At 39.2% G+C, this 12,420-nt stretch overlaps 1 protein-coding gene across 3 annotated transcripts in view; it reads left to right on the top strand.

Moving 5' to 3' along the window:
• Nucleotides 1-12,420, top strand: part of TPR (translocated promoter region, nuclear basket protein) — a 38,319-nt gene that overhangs the window by 23,189 nt on the left and 2,710 nt on the right. The window contains exons 33-46 of one of the 3 annotated variants that reach the window (XM_030455697.1): nucleotides 133-331; nucleotides 1,239-1,444; nucleotides 2,307-2,368; nucleotides 3,197-3,405; nucleotides 3,710-3,982; nucleotides 4,724-4,872; nucleotides 5,525-5,608; nucleotides 6,466-6,666; nucleotides 7,939-8,070; nucleotides 8,628-8,718; nucleotides 9,155-9,339; nucleotides 10,145-10,213; nucleotides 10,950-11,044; nucleotides 11,666-11,772. In XM_030455697.1, the coding sequence (XP_030311557.1) occupies nucleotides 133-331; nucleotides 1,239-1,444; nucleotides 2,307-2,368; nucleotides 3,197-3,405; nucleotides 3,710-3,982; nucleotides 4,724-4,872; nucleotides 5,525-5,608; nucleotides 6,466-6,666; nucleotides 7,939-8,070; nucleotides 8,628-8,718; nucleotides 9,155-9,339; nucleotides 10,145-10,213; nucleotides 10,950-11,044; nucleotides 11,666-11,772 (2,062 nt within the window). The remainder of the gene's footprint in view (nucleotides 1-132; nucleotides 332-1,238; nucleotides 1,445-2,306; nucleotides 2,369-3,196; nucleotides 3,406-3,709; nucleotides 3,983-4,723; nucleotides 4,873-5,524; nucleotides 5,609-6,465; nucleotides 6,667-7,938; nucleotides 8,071-8,627; nucleotides 8,719-9,154; nucleotides 9,340-10,144; nucleotides 10,214-10,949; nucleotides 11,045-11,665; nucleotides 11,773-12,420) is intronic. The other 2 variants (XM_030455698.1, XM_030455699.1) reach the window with 2 other exon arrangements.

The following is a 12,420-nucleotide window of genomic DNA, read 5'->3' on the forward strand; positions in this document are numbered from 1 at the left end:
CTCCTCTGTTGTTGATGATAAGCTTTTTAACTTTAATACAGCTAATACTAGGTCCTTGGAGCCTCCTAGAAGAGGTCTTTGCCAAAGTAGCTGGTTATGGCCAACAGCTGTGATCTGTCTCTCTCTGTATAGACTATAGCAGAAAAGGAAACTGAAGTTAGAAATCTTCAGGAGCAGATAACTCAGCTACAATCAGAACTCGCTCGTTTTCATCAAGACCTGCAAGAAAAGATAACACAGGAAGAACAGCTGAGGCAGCAGATCACTGAAAAGGAAGAGAAAACCAGGAAGACTTTGCTTGCAGCCAAGCAGAAGATTGCACAGTTAGCTGGTATTACAATATTTTTTCTCTCCTTCAATCATCTGCTTCAGTTTTGATTATTTGTATAGAAAAGCATTTAGACAGGATGCTTAGGAAAATGTAGTTTACTTCACAGGTTTTTTCTTCAGCTTAAAGTTTTTTTTCTAGATGAGATATTACAGGAATTGTTCTAAAACTTAGAATTTATTTCCTTCAGGAGATGATAGAAGTATATAGCTAGCTGAACAGTAGGGGTAAAAAATGAGTTTTGCTTAGTTCTGGTCAGCCAACATAACAACTACCATTTTTTTATCCTTCTGTTGATCAGAGCAGGTTAACCTTACAAACAGCTTGGGTAATTATCCCCTTCCTTAAGTTTACAAAAACTTACTGCCCCGTTTATTTTTAATTGACATTGAGAGGAATGGTAGTGTAAGAGGTTGCTGAATGCATCTTGTTTTTTTGTGACTACTTGTTGATTTAATTTTTGTTTATATATATATAAATAGTATTTATTTATTTATATTTATAATCTATTTATCACAGAAAGTTAGGGGTTGGAAGGGACCTTGAAAGTCCAGCTTCCCTGCCAGAGCAGGGTTACCTACAGGAGGTTACAAATGAACACGTCCAGGCAGGTTTTGAATGACTCCAAAGAAGGAGACTCCACAACCTCCCTGGGCAGCCTGTGCCAGAAATCTGTCACCCTCACAGTAAAAAAATTTCTCCTTGTGTTTATATGGAACCTCCTATGCTCAAGGAGCATAGATTTGTATTTAATTTGAATAAATAAATAAATTTCAAGATGTAATTTGGGTTTCTTAAAATTTTTAAGAGTTCAGAATACTTGAGTACCCTATTAACAGAGAGCTATTCAGCATTCACTTAGTAGGAAGCTTTTACAGTGGCAAACCTGAGTACTTTCCTATTCAATTAGGTACAAAAGAGCAGCTAACAAAAGAAAATGAAGAGTGGAAGCAGAAAAGCAGCTCCTTAGAGGAGCAGAAGACTGAGCTGGAGGTGCGGATGAGCGCGCTGAAATCACAGTATGAAGGGCGAATCTGCCGTCTGGAAAGAGAGCTCAGAGAGCAGCAAGAACGACACCATGAGCAACGAGATGAGCCACCAGAGTCCACAAATAAGGTACAACTCCTTTCAGCTGGCTGAAGGATTGGGAGTGAGCAGCTTGCCTGTCTCCTGACAATGAGAGCAGCAGCTCTGAGTACAGGCACTGCTGTCCGGTTTGGTTTTGTGTAGCCAGTAATGGAATATTCAGGACTGTAGTGAAATGAGGCAACCAGGTGCCACTAATTGCCAGGTAGTGGGCATGATCTTGTGTTAAGCCCACCTGTGCCTAATTAGAGCAGGCCCCCACTGCACATGAGCAGGATTAGGGGGGCCAGTAAAAGGTGAGTCTTGAAGCACAAGCTTATGCCCACAACCTGGCAATTAGGGGCACCTGGTTGCCTCATTTCACTACACAGGACTGCTTTACATGAAGAGAACATCCAAACATCCTAAATAGCAGATTCTACTCTTATAGGGGGAAAAAAAGAAAATCAAGACATAATGGAATCCACTAAACTCTTCCCTGGTCCTAGTTTTGGAAATGTACAAAATGGCTTTAGTAAAGATTCAGAACCGAGCTTAGAACTTCATGCCAGAATTTTCCAGTGGTGGCAACTGTACAGTTAGATCATTCCATGTGAATCAGCCAATGAATTGTTGGCTCTCTTTGTATCTTTCCTGATGTGTATAATGGATTCTGGCTCCTGTTTTTTCAATGGCTTCAGAAAACACCCTAGAAATCACTGAACTGCTTTACATACATGGTATGGCTGGTATGATTTGTCTTGGATTTGCAGTCATAATGGAGTTTGACTTGGTGTGCTCACAGTTCTGTTAGAGAAACAAATGTTAGCAAAGATATCTGTCTGCTGAAGTATTTTATGAAATTTCTCACTCTGTATGTACGTGGCATTAACTTCTGCTTCTTATTTAACAGGTCCCAGAACAGCAGAGGCAAATCTCACTGAAGTCTACTCCAGCTTCAGGTGAAAGAGGAATGTGAGTTGAAGGATCTGGGAGTTTTGAAGTTTCTTTAGTTGGGAGCTTCTTGAATTTGTCTTTATCTAAAGTTGCTCTTCTTTGTAGTAAACCACTGGCTTTGCACATTTTTTCTTAAGTGACTTGGAAGATACTAATTGGCATAGTACAGTCCTCTTTTCTCAGCCACATTTAATCAGTAAAGCTTTTAAGTTGTTAAATTGTCATATTAACAAGCAGGAAGTGTAAAAAAATTTTTAGATGTTTTCAGATTTCAGGATTCTTGAGGTTGTACAATTTTGATTGTCACCTTTGACCTTTTTGGTTGGAGGAGATCTTCCTTGTGGAAAAATCTCAAATAATAGATTCAATCTCAAACAAAGACTAAATAGATAGATAACAAACTCCCTTCTTAGCTTTTGTGACAGCATCCTTTTGAAAGCAAGGCTTTTGAAAATGCCAGTTAAAATGTGGCAGATCCTTGTCTCAGCCAGGAGATGATGTTGCTCTGCATTGGGTGAATCAGTTAGTTTTAGCGTAAGATCTATTACTCACTGTAATTAGGACCCAGCACAGCTAATAGTATGAGCTACACATGGCTTCTTTTGATCTTGCAGATTTCTAGTTGATTGCTGTTGAAGAAACCTGTAAAACCACTAAGCTGGACAAAATGTTACAGATTGTGTAGTCTGTGTCTTTTTCAACTATAAGCAAACTTTGCAAGACAATTCATTATGCCCTTCTCAGACTTTCAAAATTTAAACCTTTAAAATCAGTATTTCTAGCTCTGATAAAATTTGGTATTTTTAAGATCTGCTTTCAGCACTACCATAATGTCCTGTTTTTTAGTGCTAGCACATCAGATCCACCAACAGCAAATATTAAACCAACTCCTGTTGTGTCAACTCCAAGTAAAGTGACTGCTGCTGCAATGGCTGGAAATAAATCTACCCCAAGAGCCAGCATCCGTCCCATGGTTACTCCTGCTACAGTCACCAATCCTACCACTACTCCAACAGCTACAGTGATGCCTACAACACAGGTGGAGACTCAGGAGGGTAAGTAAAAACACCTATATTTTTAATATAAGGATCTACAGTAATCATAAATGCTACTTTTGACTTGAAATCTCTAATGATAATTTTGAAAATACCTCAGGTAATCTTGTTGTCCCTGCATTTATTTCAGTATTGCACTTCTGTAGCTGCTTCTGTTGATGTTTGATTCCTCAACTGAAGACAGGCATAAGAAATGTTGACTCAATCTGCAAAAATGTGCTCATTAAGAGATCTGAACTAGAATTTGTCACCTGTACTAGGTAATATGAAGAGAGTTGAATGTGCTGCTGGTTTTGCCTTTCAGCTATGCAGTCAGAGGGACCTGTGGAGCACGTTCCAGTCTTCGGCAGCACCAGTGGGTCTGTGCGTTCCACTAGTCCCAACGTTCAGACATCTCTCTCTCAGCCCATCTTGACTGTTCAGCAGCAGACACAAGCAACTGCTTTTGTGCAGCCCACACAGCAAAGTCATCCTCAGATTGAGCCAGCTAATCAGGAGCCATCCCCTACCATTGTAGAGATTGTACAGAGCTCTCAAATAGAGAGGCCCTCCACTTCTACTGCAGTGTTTGCCACAGGTTGGTTTTATTTTATGGCCCTGCCTGGTTGCATAGTTCCTTTGAAATAGCTCCATTTGGACCCTTGTCAAACCAGGCTTAACTTCAGCAAAAGAATTTGCACTTCCACCCCTTGAGTTTGTCAAACATTTTACAAAATTCTGAGGTTAGGCTCTTTTCTTGAAGGCTTCAGAAATGGTACCCCTGGAATGTTGCATTCCTTAAAGCTGAAAAGCACATGTTTCTGTATTTATTCAGAGCAGCATTGTGTTTGAATACATTAAACCTTGCTGCCTCTGTTTCCATGGGACTGTTGGAGCAAGTTTAGGAGTCATGACTAAACTACTTAAGGTGGAATGTAAAATACAGAGAAATATAAAGCTACTTTGTGTCAAAAGCTGTTGCACATTTGTTTGCCCAACAAAATGGGCTTTTGTAAATTGCTTTTTTTTTTCCCAGCTGACACTCTGTTAAACTTTTAGGTGTACTTGTCAAAAGTAAAGATGTAAAACATATTTTAGTTTTACCCTGAAGCTTATAATTGAGGTCAGTTAAGATGTGGATATAGGTTCAAGGGCATATGGCTTGTAACAAAAGGGGTTGATGCTTTCATGTCCTAGGAAATAATAACAGGTGGTTCTGATTCTGTTTATTATCATTCAAGTGCAGGAAGAAGCAGCTTTCCAGGGTAAAATACCAAACCTTTTGATTTTCTGTTTTGTTCATTTGTTGTTCTGAAAATAACCAAGAGGCTTTTTTAAGTTTCAGCTACCCCAAGTTCTTCACTGTCGAAACGTCCACGAGAGGAAGAGGAGGATAACACTGTGGAAAACTCAGACCAAATTTCTGAGGAAACTGTGGATGTGCCACTTCCAAAGAAACTGAGAAGCATACAGAGAGTTGGACCTGAGGTTTGCAAGAACATAATCTGTCCTTTTGGAAGATTTTAGTGGGAATAGCAAGTATATTACTTCAGAGCAAGTCAGTTAATTATTAATGTGACTTCTTAAATTCTCAGGATTATGTATAATACCCCAAGTGTATAATAAAAGGCAGAGGTTATACCAGTTTCAGTGAATGATAAATATCTTAGTGAACTGTAGGATGGAAGAGAGAGAGCCATATCCTAGCCTTGAAGAGGAAGAAGAGATTTTTCAGTGTGATCTGGAAGGTCACTATCTGCAGTTACTCTGGAATAAAATAGTGTAGAGTCTGTGCAAGAGACATGCTACATACAGAAAAGGGCAGGACTATAAGAATATTATCTCTTAATTAGCTGAGAGCATAAAGGTGGGATGGGAAACCTTGAGGCTTCTTTTTGTTCCTGAAAAGATCTAGATGCTGACATCCAGTGGACTGGTATGGGAAAACTGTATTTCTCCAGGGTAGAGAGGAGGGATGCTAATTAAAAGCAGAAATAATAGTGCAAAAAGAACAAAATGTTGCCTCTGATCTTTGTGGGAAAAGATAGTTTTTTAAAAACTAAAAAAAATACCTCACATGTGTTAAAGAACCAAACTTTAGTGATGTATTTTGAATGAGAAAAAATGTATGTTCTTTTAGGAGGAAGTGACAGCAGAAGAGAGCACTGATGGTGAGGTAGAAGCTCAAACATACAATCAAGACTCCCAAGACTCAATTGGAGAAGTAAGCATATTTGAAAAGAATCAGAAGGAAATAGCTGGGTTTTTTCTTCAAACTTGGTATTTTTAGAAGTTAAATGTCACCTCAGATCTTGCAAGTTTCTAATGGAAACCACTGAAAACTTTTTTTTTTTATTCCCTTAACACTGCTAGTGATACTTACCCAATTCAGTTAAAAGTTTTTAAATATATATAAATGCTTTAATTATCCATACTTGCTAAATGGAGAGTTTGATAGCTCCATTCTGTGGCTTTCATATGCATTGCATTACTGTTCCTGCAGACCTAGAGAACACACAGTTTGTGCTTAGAAAAGAAATTGTTTCTTTATCCTAAAGAGACTTGTAGTTGGCTGTTTACCCTGGTTAATAACTAATAAACTAGTGCTTCTCTTGTAAGCATCAGAATCTGTTTCTCCTCTCATTTTCCCATCACCAGTCTGTGCACTGAAAGTAGCTGCAGTGTTCAATGCACTCTGAGGAACAGTTGTGAATTCAGGGCAGAGTGTTTCCTTGGCTCTCAGCAATGCCCCATGGGTTTGTATGTGCTTACTGGGCAGATGTTGAGAGCTCCTTGGTTATCTGGAATATCCGGGGTGAACATTCAGACAGCAACATTTTATGGGGGGGTGTTCACATGCATCATATGTGATGGATACACCCAGCCCAGATCAGATTTGGAATTTAAGGTTGAAATAATTGTGTTGTGGAATAGGTCTCCATTTGGTTGAGATGGAGAGCTAGGGAATAAAAACAAAAAACTCTTATAAACAGAGTGGTCACTTTCTGAAGAGCATCTTAAGAACTGTATACACTGCATTTCATTTTGTTTCTTAGGGTAATTTATTTCTGTCGTTTGCAGGGTGTTACACAGGGAGAGTACACTCCCATGGAGGACAGTGAAGAAACTTCCCAGTCCATCCCAATAGATCTTGGACCTCTTCAGTCAGATCAGCAAAATACTACTTCATCTCAGGATGGTCAGTCCAAGAGGGATGATGTCATTGTAATTGATAGTGATGATGAAGATGATGATGATGATGAAAACGAAGGCGAGCAGGAAGTATGTATATCATGGAACTCCATTACTTATTCTAAATAATAATTCCATTATTATTTACTATTCCATTAGTTATGATTTTGTCTTTGATCTGCTGTAAAGCTCACCTAACAGAACTAATTTAATCAAATAATTTTGTGACTGTATAAATAGTCTGCCTTTGAGTAGCCTGAACTTCTCATGTTTTAAAGATACTTGCTAATTCACCTTGCTTTTTTTTAAGTCTTAAAATTTCACAGTGCCCCTATATTATCTGTGATCATTCAATGTTCAAGTATGGCAGCTTGAGGAGAGGCTGGGGGCTGCCACAAGCTGGGGACACCTTATTCCATGTGGCTCTAAGATGGCCCCACTGCAGCTGAGCCCATCAACTGGTGGGAACAACCGTAAGGAAGGACAGAACACTGCACTGGCAGTGTCAGTGTGAGGAGAGGAAAAGAATGGATTAGAAACAGTCCTGCTAACACCAAGGTCAAAAAAGAAAGAGGGTGAGGAGGTTCTCCAGGCATTGGAGCAGATACTCTTCATAGCCCAGGGAAGAGACCACAGTGGAGCAGGGATTTTCCTGTAGCCTATGGAACAGAAGATATTCCCTGAAGGAAACTGCAGCCCATGGAAGAGTAGGCTCCTGCCAGGAACTGTGGCTCCTGGAGAGGAGCCAATGCAGGGACGCGTTTATCTGATGGAGCATAGGAACTGCTGCTGGAGGAGTTTTTGAAGGATTGCAGTCTGCAGAGAGGCCCCATGCTGGAGAAGGGGGAAAAAGTGTGAGGAAGAAGAGAGCAGCTGAGAGAAACTGTTACAGACTGACCACATCCCCTCAGTTCTTTGTCCCCTCTGCCCTGCTTAGACTGGGGAGGAGGAAGAGCAGTTGGGAATGAGGGAGTGAAATTGAGCCCAGGAAAAAGAGGTGGGGGAAGGGTGATGTAGTTGTTTGTCACCATCCATCTCTTTTTTAAATTGCAACAAATTAAGTTAATTTTGCCTGAGTTAAGAATGTTTTGCCTGTAATGGTTGTTGACCCTTAAGCTTTTTCATGGTATTTTCTTCCCCTGTCCTGCTGAAGAGGGAGTGTCTGGGTGGGTGTTTGGCAGGTAACCCACCACAGCAATTGAAAAATCTCTGCACCTGCTCTCTGGATAACAAACAAACTGTAGGAGGAGATCCACAGGCAGAGGTGATCTGTGTACCACAAACTGAACTGCATCACTTCAAGATTTGAAATTATTCCACTACCCTTTCTGCACTTAAGGTTTTTATATGGTGTTACCATAGGACTATGAGGATGAGGAAGAGGAAGATGAGGACGATGATGAAGACACAGGGATGGGAGATGAAGGTGATGACAGTAATGAAGGAACTGGTAGTGCTGATGGTAATGATGGATATGAGGCAGATGATGCTGAGGTGAGATTTGTACCTTTTCTATAACCTGTTAGATTTCTTGGAATAAAGTTGTGTTCTGGTGCATCTGCACAGATTTGAGTAGTTGAGAGAAAATCCTCATGAATTAATCCCCAAAATTGAGGCTAGTACTAGGTGATAGTAATACCTGTTACAAATAGTGTTTTCACAAGAAATGTCAACTTTGACATTTGAACAAGATGAACGAGATCCAGTAAAAAATAATGTGGTTGCAAACCTGGTGAAGCAGTTCTTCAAAAGCTGGGTATTTCATTGTCTGGTATTGTTAAATGGTGGTGACTGTATTGTTCATATTTGTGTATGTACAGATATGCAAAACTTCTGAAATCTCATACAGCTGTATACATTTACCTGACTTGGTAGATATCTACAGAAACGTTTTAAGGTTTTCATATATTTTGTTAATATATATATAATTTTGTTTATATATAGGGATATATACACTTTGTTTACTTTCTGAATCCTTTTTTTACTGCCTTTGTATTCTCTTTACAGCCTGTAAATTAGTGCTAAGTCATAAAATGTTTGTTGTTTTTTAGGGTGCTGATGGTACAGATCCTGGGACAGAAACTGAGGAAAGCATGGGAGGAGGTGAAAGCAACCAGAGAGCAGCAGATTCTCAGAACAGTGGTATGGTTATTAAATGTTTCTTCTAAGTGTGTCTGTAAGGGGGGAACATGCAGAAGCTGTTTTGTGTGTGTTAAAATATGGATTTAAAATGCACACTAAAGACCATTTTAACCTGATATGTTCTTTTCTGGATATATTCTACATTCCTTGGAAAACCCTGCAAGCTCTGGTTGCTATGGAAACTTCTGTTTGATGGCTTAGTAGATTAATCTCCTGGCTAAATTTGCACTTGAATAATCAATAGTATGTTTCAGTGCTGGCGTTGATATAACTGGCACAGGTTATCTTTGAACTGGTTTTAAATAAAAGTACTGTCCCTGCTCTTGCAAGGGTAAAAATACGTTGATGTGGTTGCAGAATTTGAAGATTTGGCCTTCATGTTTTCAGTTCAGTTTGGAAGCCATGGTCTTATTCCTCTATATTCTGTCTGTTTCAGGAGAAGGCAGCACAAGTGCAGCAGAATCCACTTTTCCTCATGAAAGTTCAAGAGAGCAGCAGCCATCATCTGCCTCTGAGAGACAGACCCCTCGGCCCCCACAGTCACCACGCAGACCACCACATCCACTGCCCCCCCGACTGACTATTCATGCTCCTCCTCAAGAACTGGGGCCCCCAGTACAGGTATAAACTACCTGTAGTGTGGTTCAGAAGGCTTTTTAAGAATTATTGTATTATTTCTTCTAAATAATGGCTATTGTAAAAAAATAGGACATCTGTTTAGCATCCTAGAAGTAGTACTTGAGCAAACTGACTTGACATATCTCATCATGCAGAGTATGGCTGGACAGGGAATTTTAAAATCAGTAAGACACTGAAGATGGATTTCTGTCTTGATATTCTTATACCAATGTTGTTTCAGTCAGAGACTGCTGATATTTCCAGTCTAAAAGCTGCTGTTGAACATGTAACTCAGATTGGCAGAGGTTTCTATCAGTCTCTGCCCCAGTGCAGAGTGGGCAAAGGGATGTTTGCCAGTCATTTTCTAAGCTAAACCTTTCATAGTCAGTGCCTGATGCTGTGATTCTGTGATCAGACGTTGATGTACACCTGTAGATTTTGTAAATGAAATCATCACAACCTTAACTTTACAAAAATATCCTGACTGAAATGATCCTTTTCCTGTTAATTTGTTCTGAGGCTTGAGGCTGCATTATTTCTGTGTTCAAGTTTTCTGTCCTCAGTAGTAAGTTAAGTAAAACAGTAATGTCACCCAGAATTTAAACCTGCATGGTTCTCTTCCATGGCCAGACCAGGCAGCAGACATGAGCTGTGGAGTAGCTGCTGCCATGGTCTATTCTTTAAGAAGATAAAATGCCTGTTATTGAGCAGCGTTGTACACTGACATATAATTGTTATCCTTGGCTCTGATTGAATAATTAGAATTCCAGGAAAGCATTCACTCTCCTTAATTTTTTCTTTACTATAGAGAATTCAGATGACTCGAAGACAATCAGTGGGGCGTGGACTTCAGCTTACTCCTGGTATAGGTGGAATGGTGAGTATACAAAGGTCTACTACTAAAAACTTGGATTGAGGGGAATATTTATAACTCCTGGGTTTTGTTTTTTAAAGAAGTCTAGCTACTGAGTTCAGAGGTGGGATGATTTCTGTAGATCTGCAGACAATATTTTGGTCCTGTTAACATCTTTATAAATGGAAGGCAAATAATAGAAAAGTCTCAGGAAGCTAAAGCTTTTAATTACTTGTTTTTAGAATCAGTCTTCTAAAATTGATATATTTCTGGAAAAATTAAATACTAGGGTATTCTCAGCCTCATCCTAAATGATAAGGCTAACTTATATCTCCATCGAATTTTGAAGCCTTTATTCAACTTCAGCTATATTTGACAGAACGAATGCAAGCTCAGTGGCGGGAGGGGGGGAAGAGAGACTCACTGACTAGAAAAAAGATTCCTATCTATTTATGAATGTGACACCCTAAGATTTCTTTGTAGTCAACAGGAAGATGTGGCACTTTGGTTGGATGATCTCATGCAGCTGATGTTTAAAAATCCCTTAAAAGTTGGATACTCTGCAAGTGTTTGTTTTGGGTTGGGTTTTTATTGTAGGGCGGTCCATATAACAAGCTCAGATTTAGATGTCTGAAATCAGTCAATTTTTTTAGAGCTAAATCCATCTTTATTTTGCTGGGCAGTGGAAAAAGGAAACCTTTATCTCAACTTGTTAGAAACTGGAAGTACATTGTAGGCTCTCATGAGTCTTTTTTTCCAGCAGCAGCACTTCTTTGATGATGAGGACAGAACAGTTCCAAGCACACCAACTCTTGTAGTTCCACATCGTACAGATGGGTTTGCAGAAGCCATTCAGTAAGTAGATGTAAAAAAACCACAGTCATTTATTTCTTTCTGGTTTTCAGTAGAGTTAAAATAAATTCAAATTAAATCAACTTGTGACTGGAGTAACATTAAAATGTGCTAAGATGTGTGACAGATGACTGTATCTAAAAGTAAGTAATTATTAGCTGTGTGTCCTGACACTTATCAGCAAATGAAGGGGCAGATCATCTCCAGTGTATTGTAAGACTTAAGACAGAACTAAGCAAAAAAAATAGGTTCTTCTGTTTCAACTCCTCTCCACTTCCTCCCCTGCTAACATTAGCAATAAAGAGGAAAAGCTATCTCTGATGTGTGGGAGACTTCTGGGCAAGTTCAGCAATCTACTTAAGAGCTTGAGAATTCATAGGATGAATAAGTAAAGAATATTCTGTTCAGGAGTGTTTTACTGATTTTGGATGCAGTCCAATTAAGTTTGATAAACTAACTGCTATTTAATTAGTTTTGCTGATATTTGTGGCCAGTACTAATTCATTTAGTCACATGCATAATTCATACTTTGTTTCAGTCAAGTTTTCTTGTCCTTTCTTCCCCTCCACCCCTACCCTCAGCACTGGAAAAATTGCAGAATTCCTTAAATGTTTATTTTGATAGTTCCCCTCAGGTAGCTGGAGTTCCTAGATTCAGATTTGGACCCCCTGAAGATATGCCACAAACTAGCTCAAGTCACTCTGATCTTGGTCAGCTTGCATCACAAGGAGGTAAAGCATTTCTGTGCTTTCTTTTCCATCATGGTTCCAGTGAAAAATTAATAGTGCAGTCAGTAAAATGCAGTTTGCTTCAGATACTTGCTGAAGTATAGAAACCTGTGACTTTGAAGTAACTGTCATCAGAGTGAGACTCTGCAGAAAGTAAAATAGTGTCTCCTTCGATGCTGCACTCATATTTGTAACATGGTTTGAAAAGTGGAATGTTTCTGTGGGTAGGTACAAGTGGGCTTGAGAATGAGAGAAGCTGAAATTTTATCTGTCTTAACAGCCTTTTTCCAACAAAAATGATTCTATAGCATATTGCTTATTCAGTGCAAGAAACTTCATTTAGGGATAAAAGTAATAATGAGGGAATGGCTTTTAACTTTACTGTTCATTGTAGCTTTCCTGTAGTAAAATAATAGAGGAAACAGCAAATGCAAAGAAATCTTTAGGATATATCCTTAGCTGCTTTGAGTTGTCTGATGTCTTTGCTGTTGTCCCACATTAGCCCCTTTCCCCTGCATCCCTGTTGGCATGGAGCAGTATGCTCTTCTTTGAGGAAAACTCAAAATAATGCCATAAGAAAAATCTAAAAGTAAAGCAAGTAGCAGTTTTTTACAGCAATGTTTTACCTTTCAATAAATTAAAATCAGCCCT

Source organism: Calypte anna, chromosome 8 (assembly GCF_003957555.1).
Source record: "Calypte anna isolate BGI_N300 chromosome 8, bCalAnn1_v1.p, whole genome shotgun sequence".
Taxonomy (NCBI): Eukaryota; Metazoa; Chordata; class Aves; order Apodiformes; family Trochilidae; genus Calypte; species Calypte anna.